This window comes from Aquarana catesbeiana, linkage group LG03, assembly GCF_042186555.1.
Source record: "Aquarana catesbeiana isolate 2022-GZ linkage group LG03, ASM4218655v1, whole genome shotgun sequence".
NCBI classification, from domain to species: domain Eukaryota; kingdom Metazoa; phylum Chordata; class Amphibia; order Anura; family Ranidae; genus Aquarana; species Aquarana catesbeiana.
In genome coordinates this window covers 52,514,351-52,528,369 of record NC_133326.1, presented here as the reverse complement: position 1 = coordinate 52,528,369, position 14,019 = coordinate 52,514,351, and the positions used below count along the sequence as shown (strand labels likewise).

The 14,019-nt window shown below is 44.6% G+C and overlaps 1 protein-coding gene across 1 annotated transcript; it reads left to right on the top strand.

Annotated features, from left to right (window-relative positions):
• The first annotated feature begins 1,531 nt into the window (after positions 1-1,531).
• On the top strand, positions 1,532-4,752 carry SERF2 (small EDRK-rich factor 2). The gene is made up of 3 exons (XM_073618526.1): positions 1,532-1,668; positions 3,340-3,442; positions 4,249-4,752. Exons 1-3 carry the CDS (start codon positions 1,662-1,664, stop codon positions 4,310-4,312), a joined length of 174 nt encoding a protein of 57 aa, XP_073474627.1. The 5' UTR covers positions 1,532-1,661; the 3' UTR covers positions 4,313-4,752.
• The last annotated feature ends 9,267 nt before the right edge of the window (positions 4,753-14,019 follow it).

Here is a 14,019-nt window from a genome sequence, read left to right as displayed (position 1 = left end):
GTCTTCTGGGGGACACACAGGTCCCAGAAGACAGCGGGGGGGGGGGCTCGCGGAAGAAGAGGATATGACGTCCTGCGCCACGGACCGGATGGATCGGAAGTACAGGCTGTACTTCATAAAAAGGTAAGTTAGAAGAAAAAAAAAATGTTTTTACTAGCCAAAAACGAGGGGTGGAGAGGTGGTCTTTCATTTAAGACCATCTCTCAAAAGTGGGTGGAACTCCACTTTAAAGAGGCAAGAGCACTTTTTCTCCTCTGACCCTACTCACCCGTCCTAGGAAATCTATCATCACTGTATTCTGTTGCTCCTTTCCTCCTGTCATCTCTTCCTGCTGACCTCCTGATATACCACATTCGGCCAGTATATGGCGCTAAGTATCATAGGGAATTCCTATATTGCTCAGCACCATCTAGTGACCAAATGTGGTATTTTCCATTTTAAAGCAATGAAAAACATTTGACCAGCATAGGAAATAGCCAAATAACATCCGTTCTTGTTTTTTGCTCCATTCACACAGTACAAATGTACATTCACTCTTACGTGGCAAATTGCTGTGATTTTTTTTTTTTTTTTTAATGAGAATACCTCTAAGCTTTTATTTATTTTATTTTTATACATATAGATATATATATCTATATAGATATTTATATAATTCATATTATTGTATTTTTAATATATATCTAGATAAATATACTGTATAATATATGTATTAACATTTATATTATACATATTTTTATTTCTAATTATCTGATATGATTTGGTTAACCTTCACTATCCAGAGCCACAAAATTCACGTGCAGTGAATAGCGATCGTTATGACAACGCGCACATGCGTCCTGTCTCGTTCCACTAGCAGCCCACGTGACGACACCCACGTCCCGCAATTCCTCTCTGTTTACGCAGGTGTTCCGTCAGATTCGGCGACCCGTCACCATCTTACTACACCCGTCCACAGCAATGACACACTTTGAAGGGGGCAAGCGGACATCTTGTTACACCCGCCGGAGTTTTGCTTTTTACACTTATTTATAACAGTAAACTGAGGTTATATAGTGAAATACAGTACTTAGAACTCCATCTGAATGTTTAGATGTTGAATTTTTGAAGCAGCCAACTTATGTCAGATTAGCAAACCTGTGAGATCAGCAGGCTTGCCGCTGCTTTTAAAATTCAACATCTAAACAGCCAGACGGAGTTCCAAGCACTGTATTCCACTATATAAACTCAGTTTACTGTTAGAAATAAGTGTAAAGTGCAAAACTCCGAGTCCGGTGGGTGTAACAAGATGACCGCTTGCCCCCTTTCTCCGTGTATCCTTACTATGGAGGAGTGCAGGGTGTAGCAAAGATGGCGGTGACGAAACGTCACTTCCGTCCCACATTCTGAGGGGTCGCCGAATCTGACGGAGCAGCGGCAAGACCCTCGTCATAACCACGCCCCCCATTAAGGAGGCGGCCTGTACATTCTATTGGCTGCTAAAGGCATACCCAACACGGCCCGAGCCGCTTGTGTAGGGCGTGGCTAGGGAAAATACACTGAGCTAGGTGAGGCCGTCGCCACGTGATATTCAGCGACCAATCAGGTGTCAGTCGACGGCGAGCTACCGCACAGAGGAGGAAGTTGTTGTCGGAGCGGAGGGCGAGCGACGGGAGAGCTGTGCCATGACTCGTAAGTGTGTGAGGAGAGGGAGGCGGGGGAAGCGGGGAGGGTGAGGGGAGAACGGGGAAACACCGAGGGGTGGAGAAGGAGGTAGACTGAGGGGCGCCGTCTAGGCCTGAGGCCTGTGTGGTGCCACGTCAGAGGAGTGTGGGGGGTCCCAGGAGCGGAGGGCAGGGATGGAGCAGAGCGGGATGTGTGCTGTGTACACACCGGGGGTTACCATGGAGACCGCACACCCCTCAGGTAATCCTGCCAGTGACACACTTCCTGTCCAAGGGTGACAACACCCCCTTTACTGTGTGTATGGGGGAGCAGAGGTGTCACCCTAGGACAGGAAGTGAGTCAGGACTACAGAACACCGCCCCTCTTTTCTGGCACTTTTTGTTTACATGTAACAATCTGTATTTTTTTTTTTTTGCTAGAAAATTTCTTAGAACTCCCCGAACAAGATAAATATAATGTAATAAATATTGTGCTTTCCTGGGATTATGGCTGAAAATATAACCCCTGTACTGTTTTTTTTCAGCAGACAAGCTTTCTCATTAAACCGGTTCGAGCCGCTCATGAGCCACCTGACCGGTTTCCAAGGCGGCGGGAGGGGACGCCCTCCCCCACCACTTACCCTTACTTCTCAGGCTTTACCATTACTGCCGCTTCATCTGAGGAACGATCGGGCGGTGCGGCTGGCTGCTCCCATAGGCCAACAAAGAGTTAACACTCTTTGATTTTCTCTATGGCCCTGGAGGACCGGAGCGACCTCCTGACCTCACTTATGGTCCAGGCTGGAAGAAAAGAAAAAAAAAATATAAGATCAAAACCTCATTACCCCCCCAATAGTATCAGAGAGGCTTTTGAACTGAGTTCTGATAAGAAGCCCGGATGGTCCCTCTCCTCTTCAGTCCGGAGGAAGGCGGGTTTCAAAAAGATTGTCCCATTTCAATTTGTCTGATCACAGAACAGTTTTCCGTTTTATGAGCTTTGGCCCAGAGAAGAAGGCGGTGTTCATGGATCATGTTCAGATATGGCGGCTTCTTTGCAAGATAGAGCTTTACCTTGTATTTCTGGATGGCACAGCAAACTGTGTTCACAGACCTCAGTGATCTCAGGAAGTATTCCTGATCCCATGCAGTGACGTCCCTCACAGAATCAGGCCTGTTTCCAATGCAGTGCTGTATGAGGGCCAGAAGATCGCGGGCATCCAATATTGCGTTTCAACCTTGTGCACAGAGATTTCTTGATATGTACTGTAGATAATGTTTAACCCCTTCACGTTATGCATATATGGCCTTACTGGACTGGGCTTTTTTTTTTTTCCGTGGGGCCGCATATATATGCGTATCATACTTTGTGCTGGGAGGGCGAGGTCTCTGCGGGGTCCCTGGGTCCTGTATGAATTATCAGGACCCATAAGTCCCGGTCACCCGATCGCTGTGATAGCCTCTGGCAGTGGCGTCACTAGGGTTGGTGGTTCTAGGTGATTTTTCTATGTATGACAGAAATGTCAGAATTGGCCCGGGGGGGGTAAAGCAGTTAAACTATAGCCAGCAACTTCATGAGTTCCTTTTTGTGGACTTTGTCCTTTATTTTAATAGCTTGTTTGTCCATAAAAGAATTTAACAGAACATCACTCAGTGCTAGAAATTTTTAAGCAGTTTGTAAATGTGTTTTGTTATTGTGCAGGTGGAAACCAGCGTGAGCTTGCTCGAGCAAAGAATCTGAAGAAAACTCAGGATAAGGCGAAGAAGTCTGATGATGGATTATCAGCTGCTGCACGAAAGCAGAGGTATTTGAATGATGATCGGTTTCTGCTACTACACAGCACAAAATATATTAACTTTAAAGCCAGGCGACGTTCAGAGAATGCTTTTCATTTTTCTCAATGAATGAAGTAATCTCTGATTGAACGAGGTGCAGAGGCTTCACAGTGGCGTCACAATCTCCACCTTATCCAATCAGAGAGCCCTTTCTATTGAGTGAATGCAAAGTTTTCTTTAAATGGCACCTGTGATGAGTGAGCCACCTACCTACTTGGCATAGGACCCAGAAGCCAGCAGCAGTCACTGGTGTAGCAATACCTACTACAATGATTTCCAGCTTCTGTGGGGATCCCACAGGTATGGAACATGCATAGGTACATTGTTCAAAGCCAGCTAATTGTAACTATCCAAAAATAGCTGTGCCTGGCATTCATCTTTAGAAGACAAAAAAAATGAATTTGAGTTCTGTGTAAAACCTGTTGGTGAAAATGGGAACACATTTTATGCTCTTTTGGAATGTGGCTGAATCGCCGGTGCATTGTTCAGGAAAGGGAAGTTGAGAGAGAGAAAGAGATTCTATCCTTCTTTTTTTTTTATTTATATAACAGATGATGCTATGCCAAGTTAATAGATACCTAACTTGGTATGCAGTTACATTTTTTTTACAGGTCATCAGTTTAGTTACAAAGGGAGTCTAGATCTAGAATTATTGCTCTTGCTATAACCTACTGTATGTATTTGCCTCTGTGCATATGGGGGGGGGGGGGGGGGCACAGTGGTGCTTTTTAAAAAATAAATAAATAATATTTTGATCCTCTTCTACTTATTCTAGAGATGCTCAGATAATGCAGGAAAAACAGAAAAAGGCTACGGAGAAAAAAGACGAGCCAAAATAGCATCTGTGGATGGCTGCGTGACTAAAGGCAGAAGACAATGACCTGAAGATCTATCATTCAGAACGTGAAAAAAAAAAACATTTGCCTAAATGGTTTTGTTTGCCCAGATGCAGTCATTTTGTTTTCCTCGCTCTGCATTGTTCCCAGCCGTTTCCTTTTTGTCAAAAAAAAATACAGTAGCGTAAAACTTTCTGCCACATGTACATATTATAAATATACACCACTCAATCCCCAACCTGCACAAAATTCAGGCCCCTTTTTTTACCTTTTAGCTTTATCTGCATGCTGATCTACAATTGATTAAGTCAGCTATTGCAAATACCTGTCACTGAGTTTATCGCTGAACGAGGTGCTTTAACATGACTGAAGTAACCTGTCATTTTTGTATTCACGGTAGACCTTGTCAAATATTTAATAAAGTGACTTTTTTTCCGTGAAAACTTTTAAGTGTCTTTTGTAGGTTTTATGGGACCAGTCTTGAAAGATGGTAGTTCTTGTTTGTGTGTAGTCATCTTTTTAATACATGAAGGATTCAAAATGTGATTTGTACATTTTTACAACATTTTATTTGATGTAGCAGCTGCATGGACACAGTGGCTGCTTCCAATTTGACATCTGTGCGTGCATGTCCCTGAACTCAATGGGGGAAATTTACTAAAACTGGTGCACTCAAAATATAGTGCAGCAGTGCATGGTGGCCAAACAGCTTGTTCATTTAAGCTTTGATGACAAAACCTGGAAGCTGATTGGTTTCTTTGCAGAACTGCACCAAATTTTGCACTCTCCAGTTTTAGTAAATCTCCCCCATACTGTCTCTGCCTTTTGGGGACACAAATCTGCACAGATGTCAAATTGGGGGCAGCGGCTGTGTACATGAATGGGGACACACAAAACACTTGTGCATCACTGTGCAGGAAAACAGGATACACACATACTTAATTCTTTTCACTTACATGAAGAATTGTGAAGATGCTGCTTAAAATATCCCACCCACTTTTATATAGGATTGTCATGAAATAATCAGTTATTTACTTTACCTGTCTGTGGTCCTAATGTCATGTGTGTGAAATATAATAAATATATATATATATCACACACACACTCTTGCACAGTACTGTGCGAAAAAATGCTGTAAATGAAGAATGTTTTCAGAAATAGAAGTGTTTAATAGTTTATTTTTTATCAATTAACACAATGGAAAGTAAATGAACAGAAAAAGTCAAATACTGTATATACTCGAGTATAAGTTGACCCGAATATAAGACGAGGCACCTAATTTTACCACAAAAAACTGGGAAAACTTATTGACCCGAGTATAAGCCTAGGGTGAGAAATGCACAGCTACTGTAAGTGGAAAAGAGGGTCAACAGTGCCCATTTGCAGCCTCACTGTGCCCATTTGCAGCCATAGGTCCCCCGAACTTCAAACTTGGTAGTTAAGGGTTCCTAGATGCCCCCTAGCTGCAGCCAAAATTTGGGGTCTCTGGACCCAAAGGGTCCTGAAATGACATTGCTGCAGATGGACACAGTTGACCGACTTTGGGGCCCCGTATCTCAGGGCCACTTTTTTGCTGTGGAAACCCAGTGGAAATAGCACTACAACATATCCAAAGCTGGGGTTCCTAGCACCAAGTGGCCCCAAAGTCGGTTTGGAAAATATCAAGCACTTTTCTGCAGCAGAGAATGACATTTTCTGAACCGAATTTGGGGCCCTGTATCTCGGGCCACTTGGTGCTAGCAGGGCTTTTTTTCCTCAGAGAAAAGGTGCAGGAGCTCGACCATGCCCGCCACACACACATACCTGCCAAATGGCATCAAATAGTAGCTCTTCCCTCTGCATACAACCCCTCCCTCCACTGCCCTCATCTCCCCGCCTCCTTAAAAGCTCCACCATATGTCTTACCTTTGTTGCAATATTAAGCTGAAGCACCTATCTGGCTGTAGTACCTCCCAGCATACTATACTACAGTCACTTGTAAGGGAGATCATGCAGTAGGAGGATGAACAACTGGTCACCAGGGAAAAAATGGAGACCACCTAGGGTGCACCTGTTCTGTATCTCCTTGTCCCTCTCGGCACTCTGGGATCTGTGCAGGAGATCTAACCTGTGGGAGCTACTGGGGGATAAGCTATCACTTGTAAACGCAGAAGCTGTGTGAGTTGTGAGCAGGGAGCAGAAGACCTGAGCCAGAGGTGGGGGAACTGAGTTCCCCCTAGCTCCTGCTGAAAAAAAGCCCTGGGTGCTAGGAACCCCAGCTTTGGATATGTTGTAGTGCTAGTTTCACTGGGTTTGCACACCAACATTGAGGTTCCTAGCATCAAGGGGCCCCGAGATACTGGGCCCCAAAATCGGTTCGGAAAATGTCAAGCACTTTTCTGCAGACGAGAATGACATTTTCCGAACCAACTTTGGGGCCCCGTATGTCAAGGCCACTTGATGCTAGGAATTCCAGCTTTGGATATGTAGTGCTAGTTTCACTAGGTTTGCATTACAAATTTGGGGTTCCTAGCACCAAGTGGCCCCGAGATACGGGGCCCCAAAGTCAGTTCGGAAAATGTCGTCATTTTCTGCTGCAGAAAAGTGCTTGACTTGAGTATAAGCCGAGGGGGGTACTTTCAGCACAAAAAAATGTGCTGAAAAACTCGGCTTATACTTGAGTATATACAGTAAGTATTTGGTGTGACCACCTTTGCCTTCAAAACAGCATCACTCCTAGGTACACTTGCACGCAGTTTTTAAAGGATCTTGGCAGGTAGATTGTTCCAAACGTCTTGGAGAGCTAAGCACAGATCTTCTGTTGATGTAGGCTGCCTCAAATCCTTCTCTCTTCATGTAATCCCAGACACTATGATGTTGAGATCAGGGCTTTGTGAGGGCCAAACCATCACTCCTAGAATTCTTTGTACTTCTTTACACTAAAGATAGTTCTTAATTACATTGGCTGTATGTCTGGGGTTGTTGCCCTGCTGCAGAATACATTTGAGGCCAGTCGCACGCCTCCCTGATGGTATGGCATGATGGATAAGTGTCTGCCTGTATTTCTCAGCATTAAAGAGGAAGTAATCCCTGATTGGTTTTACTTCCTCTTTTGTTCCCTGCAAAGTAAAAGTGTAATGGGCTAGTAAGCATCTCATACTAGCCCATTATGTGCCAATTACCTGCAAACTAAGCCCGCAATGTTCCGGTTGAAGGCCGCGTCCATCTTCACCCCTCTTCCTTACGGGGCGGCCGTGGTCTCCGGCTCTGACTGGCCGGAGTTGCTTGCATGTGGGAGCCGACAGTCACGGCATGCTGCTGAAGAAAGAGCATGATCGTGCCCTTTGTTCAGTGCGCATGCGCTGATGACGTCGGCGCAAGCATATATGGCAAATATCTCCTAAACCGTGCAGGTTTAGGAGATATTTCCAGTACCTACAGGCTTACCTGTAGGTAAATATGGTTTGAAGGGTTTACAACCACTTTAAGGACATCATTGATCCTAACCAAATCTCCAGCTCCATTTGCAGAAATGCCGCTCCAAACTTGCAAAGAACCTCCACCATGCTTAACTGTTGCCTGCAGACACTCAGTATTGTACTGCTCTCCAGCCCTTCACCAACAAACTGCCTCCTGCTATAGCCAAATATTATACTGGGTAAATCAATCAAACAAGAAGTCCCCGTCTATACAACCCCTCCTATACAGGACGTACCTCAGTTTTTTCCGCCAGTGTCTGTTAGGTGGATGGTCACTGAAGTGACGTGCTTTTGGAGCATACTTGGAGGTCTGGACGGCTCTATTAATGATCATGGACTTCAATCGGATCCATTCGAAAAAGTTATCAGCCAAAATGGATGGTACCCGTGCCTCATTGGAAAGAGAGATGATTCCTCGAGTTTTTGCCTGTAATGCAGCCTTATGGCGCTGGACCCTGTGTAATGGAACCCTGTGCAGTGTTTGTTCTGACCAAGGTGCTTTCCTGCAGGGTGCTATACAGGTCCAGGGGAGTGAACCCCAGATTAAGTGGGACCCAGTCTCTGAAGGTCTTTTATGACAAAGCTTGCCGTGATGGGTGAAGATTGGACTCCTGTTATGTTCAGAGTCCTGCAGCAGGAATGGTAAGTCTGCATGAGCTCTGACTGTCTGTTCTCCCAGTGGCCACTGGGGTCAGTGTGCTGTCGATACACCCCTAGCAGTGCACTTTAAAGTGTGGGGTCTACAGAATACTGTGCATTTGGTACAAAGATAGTATTGGGCCTGGTGCAGTTGAACAGGTGCTAAACTAGTATGGGGCCAAGTGCAGCATAGTGTACATGCTTGCAAGCTTGTTGCCTAAAAGCATGCTTGAATAAACACATGTTTTGCATAGATGTTGCATATATACGTGTGACATAAGCACCTGTTTGGAAGAACATGGGCATTGAGGCACGTGAAGTACTTGTGTCTCCAGAATAGCATGCATTGGTCTGCAGTAGCTTAGTTTTGGGCTCCCTTTTTACACTTGTCGCAGGACGGGTCGCACAGGTATGGAAGAGGCCTTAAGCTGTTGAAGCAGCATAGAGGCTGCATTGGATGCCTGTGTACTTGGCAAATCCTGGCTATAACTAGTATGGGCCCAGGTGCGGTTGAGCATGTGCAGCATAGTATACATGCTTGCTTACTTGCATAGAACACAAGCCTGCATAGGCACATGTTCGCAGAGGGCCCTGCCCCATGGCCCCTCTGCCCGATAAGCGGGCGGTGCCCAGCATGCAGCCCCCCAAGGCTGGCCGCGACGGCGCGTCTGCATAAACGCAGGTTTTTATAAGCATATGTTTGTATAGGCATAAGTGTGTATGCATGTTGCATAGATATACGTGTTTGTGTTGATGCATGTTTGCATAAACATATGGTGCATAGACACATTTTTGCATAGATGCGTGTGGTGTAATATATGTTGCATAAACACGTTTCACGTGTTTATGCAACTTGCTTATTCTGTAAATGCATGTCTCAATGGGCACGTATTGCGTAAGTGCATGTTTCACACGGACACGCTCTTTAGTGTTTTGCTTAAATGCATACCTACATGCTTCCATAAACGCATGCCTCCAAAAATACATATTGCTTAAACGCACACTGGCAGGTTTTCATTTATACTGCATACATATATGCTTAGTTTAAACTGTATACATATGTGCTTATTTACAGTAAACTATACATATGTGCTTAGTTGCCTAGGACTTCATACATACGTGTTTATTTGTTTTGGGATACATACATATGTGCTTATTGCCTTGAGCTGCATACATAAATGCATGAAGGGCAAGAATACTTGTATACCTGCATGTTTGCATAACTTAGGTACCTACATAACGGCCTGCCTGGGTACTTGCATAAATACGTAAGGGGTTACATAGCAGTAAACAAACATTGTTTTAGGCCAGCATCCCTGGAGGACTGTGTATTAGGTTGGCTAATATGGTAACTTTGTTATTTACCTGTTATACCAGTTAAATGGTTCCAGAAGGGAGAGGCAGCTGGGGGAGGCAGGTGTCATTGCTCTCAGGTTCAGTGATCTGGCGGTGTCCACATCCCCCCCAATGGACAGTGGTGTCGGATGTATCTGAGCCACTGTGGTGTTTGGCATTGCAGCATTTTCCTGCCGCATTCATTTTTCATCAGATGGACTGCGGCCGCATCACCTTGATCATGCCTGATCTCTGTTGATCGAAGCCTAAGCAGGATCAAGCCTGGTTAGTACATGGATGTGAGACTGCCCGGGAATACCAGATGCTGTAAGCTTTTCCCCACCTGTGTGAGGGAGGCATCTGAGGCTGCTGTATTTTGAGAGTATCTCAGGCAAGAAGATCTTAGGGCATTCTCTGAGGTGGTTTTGCTCCATCTTTAGCCAGCAAAAGCTTGATAGGTTAGGTACGTCTCTTTTGGCCTTTGGGGTCTGCCACAGAGTCGTCAGTCTTTTGCCTTGCATTTGACTCTTGGAGCAGAAGGTATTTAAAAAAAAAGAAAAACCTCAACTGTTAACGGTCCCAAACCAAATAGACACATAAGGTCTAGCTTAGATCTTAAGCCGCTGGACATCCTTCTGTTTCAGATTTAGGTTTGGGTTTAGGTTTAGTGTTGACCTTTGCGAGAGGTAGATTTCGGGGTCCATAGTCATCAATGACGCATATCTTCATGTGCCGTTTTTTTCCAGGCTCATCAAGGTTTTTTTTGCAAATTGCAGTGCAAAGTCATCTTTTTTTATTTTTGTGTCTCTGCTCTTTGGGCTGGCTACAGCCTGAGGGTTCACAAAATTCCCAGCCCAGTACTGGACTTGCTGAAAAATGCAGATGTGCCAATTTCAGTTTACCTCAATAATTTTTGTTCAGGGAGCAGTCTGTTCCAGATTTTCCTTTGATACATTTCTGCAGGAGGAAGTTGTATCTAGGTCAAGGCACGTTCCCTACGTACAGTCCTACTACAGGTCTTTGGTAGAGGATCATTCTCTCTGGAACGTGAAGTTCCAGGCATTGGCTTTCCAGAGGGCTCTAGAGTAGATAGTCCCACATGTCAGGCCACTCTTGTGTCCTTGGAACTGGGATTTGCTCTTGGCTATCTTTGCATAGGCCATTTTTTGAACCATTTAGGAGACTGTTAGTCCCTTATCTCGGAGGATGGCTTCTTTGGTTTCTATCTCTTCACTAAGTGGAGTGTCAGAGCTGGCGGCTCTTTCATGCAAGGAGCCGTTCTTGGTCGCAATGATAAGCGTCCTAATCCATCTTTATTGCCTAGAGTGGTTTCTAGTTTTCACTTGAATCAGGACAGTGTCTTTTTTATTTTTCTCCTAATCCAGTCGGCAGGAGAAAGATTGCTACCTACTTTAGAGGTAGTTCAGATGCTCAGGTTCTACTTGAGTTGTCGGCACAGGTCAGAAATCCTGATTTGTGCAGCCAGAGAAGCCCAGGAAGGGCAGGTCAAATGTTTAGCAGTGGATCTGCCAGTTTATCAATGATGCCTATGATTTTAATGAGAAAAATCCAATTTTTTTTCTGGGGAGAGATTCTCTCCCAGGTGTGTGGGAGTATCTTGGGCCATCAGGATGGCAGATGGCCATTTGGTCTTTACGTTTTATACATCCACAGGGTTTTTACCAGGTGGATGTCAAGAACATGGAGGAGACTGCCTTTGGTCTCAGCGTATTACAAACAGTAATAGGGGTAGCCTGAAGATGTCAGCTCAGATGAGAAAGACTGATGGATGTTCTGTTTGTATTGCCAGAAGATCCCAAGAAGGGACAGGCAGCATCTAAGTCGACTATTTCTCAATGGATCCAAGTGATTGTTCAGGCGTATGGATTAAGGGGGGGGAAAACCCTGCTTTTTCCAGTAAGGGCGCACTCTACCAGAGGAGTGAGTGCTTCATGGGCAGTTCATCATCAAGCATCGATGGCTTAGATTTGCAAGGCTGCTACTTGGTCTTCGGTGCATACATTCACTAGATTTTATCAAGTGAATGTTAGGACTCAGAAGGATGTTGCATTTGGACGCAGTGTACTGCAGGCAGCAATATAGATCCTGTTGTCCTGTGATTTACTCCAAGAAAAGGATTTTACAAGTAAGCTGTAGAAAAAAAATCCTAATTTTAGGCTGTCAGCAGAACAGGAATACAGGGAAAACTAGCATACCTCCCAACTGTCCCTGATTTGGACTAAAGTCCCTCTGTCCCTCTTCCCTCCTCATTTTGGTCTGATCTATATAGTTGTATATAAAATGTACTATTTATCTTTCAAGTGTTTCCTAGTGCTAAACCTTTCATCCAAGATCTAACTTGTTTAATTTGTAAACTTCAAAAGCCAGTATAAAGGAATGGTAATGATTAAAAATAATAATAATAATAAAAATAAAAGCATTTATGGGTTTAACTGATATTTTTAGGTATAATTCTCCTTTAAGGGGGCGTGACAGAGGTGCGTCCTATGCCTACATGCATTTGCTAATAGGTGTCCCTCTTTCCCATCTTAAAAAGTTGAGAGGTATGCACTAGTTCTGAATCCCCTGGTGTCAACAGGGATTCCCCACCTTTTGTAAGGATTAAGGCTGGATTTACACTTGAAATGGATGCGGCTGATGGCAGGGGTCTGGTGCGTCCCTGTTCTCCGTTTCAGGGACGAATCAGGTCTGAATTTTCTTCTTTTTTTCTTTTCTTTTTGTTTTTTGTTTTAAACAAGAAAAGGGTCTGAATTTTTTGCATGAATTTGGACCTGAAACGGAGCCAAAGACGCGCAGGGCCCCTGTCCTATTCACTCCAGGGATGTGTGAACCAATTGAAAGCCAGTCACAATCTCCTATCATGCGAATTGGATGTGGGGAAAACCTGTAGACAGAAGTAAATTGAAAGCTCCCTATTGGGTAAATAGATGTCAGAAAAACCAGATGGAGGTTATAACGCTCTCCTACTCTATCCAAGTTTTTAAAAATTGCCTTTAGTTCAACTTAACGGCTAAGTTCAACTTTAGTAACAGGTTACACCCGTATGCTGTAATATATTACTGTGCACCTCTCCTTGCACTACCTGATGCCCCCCTGTGACAGTGGGTGGGGGATCATTTCCTGCACACGCTGTTTTTATTAGGAGTTGGCGCAGCATTTTCTACACTTATTTCTACAATATAAAAACAGCGTGGCTGTGGGGGAGGTACAGACAGACAGCTTACTGAATGTCTGCAAGAGCCTAACATTGTACCCGTGACAGCTGCAAAAAAAAAAAAAAAAAAAAGTATATTTATTTGTTTATTTATTTTTTAAGTGAATATATCCTTTAAGTGTCTTTGATCGCAGGCAGAATAATTTCTGCAGCTCCCAGCAATTATAGTGATTGTAAACCAGGCGTGTCAAACTCAATTTACTCGCGGGCCGCATCAGCATTATGGTCGCCCTAAAAGTGCCAGTTATATCTGTAAGACTAGATGTCCAGAGCACCCTCTCCCCCCGCCATCAAAAGTCAAGATTCCCTTACATCACAGTGAACCCGCCCCAACCCCCCCACCCCCACCCCCACCACCACCACCACCACCACCACCTTGTGCCGCTGCTGCTGGAAGAAGCTGGAGGAGGGCTGGGGTCTTCTAAATGCTGAGACCAGGAGAGGTGAGGACGAGGTGGTGCTGCGGCTGCATAGAGTGTCACAGGATCTGTAGCAGTTCTGTTCTCCTCTCCGCTGCCAACTGTTCAGACGGGGATTAGCAGAGATGAGCCTCTCCGCAGCTGCACAGAGGAGCTCATGATCTGGCCGAGGAGTTCTGTCTTCTCTTCTGCTGACTGCTGAGACAAGGTGTGTGCATGTGTGTGTGTTTGCTACACCAGCGAGGTGCGAGGGCCACATGAAATAGCCTGAAAGCCCAGATTCGACCTGCGGGCCTTGTGTTTGACACGTGTTGTAAACTATCACCTTATAAAACAATCCATCCAGTTTAAAATAGAAATGAAAGGCAAAGGCATTTTCGTATAGATATTTAAAAAAATATATATATACCAATTTTCTCTCTTTTTTTTTTTAAATAAATGATCACATTTCCTCTGTTCTCAGCTGCATAAGAACTAGGGGAGGAGAAGCTGCAGCACACTGAGCTTCTCAGTGAATGGCTGTGCAGCGCGAATGTGTCAGAACAAGTCTGATCATTGGAGGAGAATACACAGAGTTCCCAGCATAGCTAGAGAATGGATCACGGTGTGCTCTCCTGCTTAGTG

What these genes read in the sequence shown, in the direction of transcription:
- SERF2 (XM_073618526.1), top strand. An exon ending in GCTGCTGCACGAAAGCAGAG is followed by an intron (nt 3,443 to 4,248) that starts GTATTTGAATGA and finishes TACTTATTCTAG; the next exon opens with AGATGCTCAGATAATGCAGG.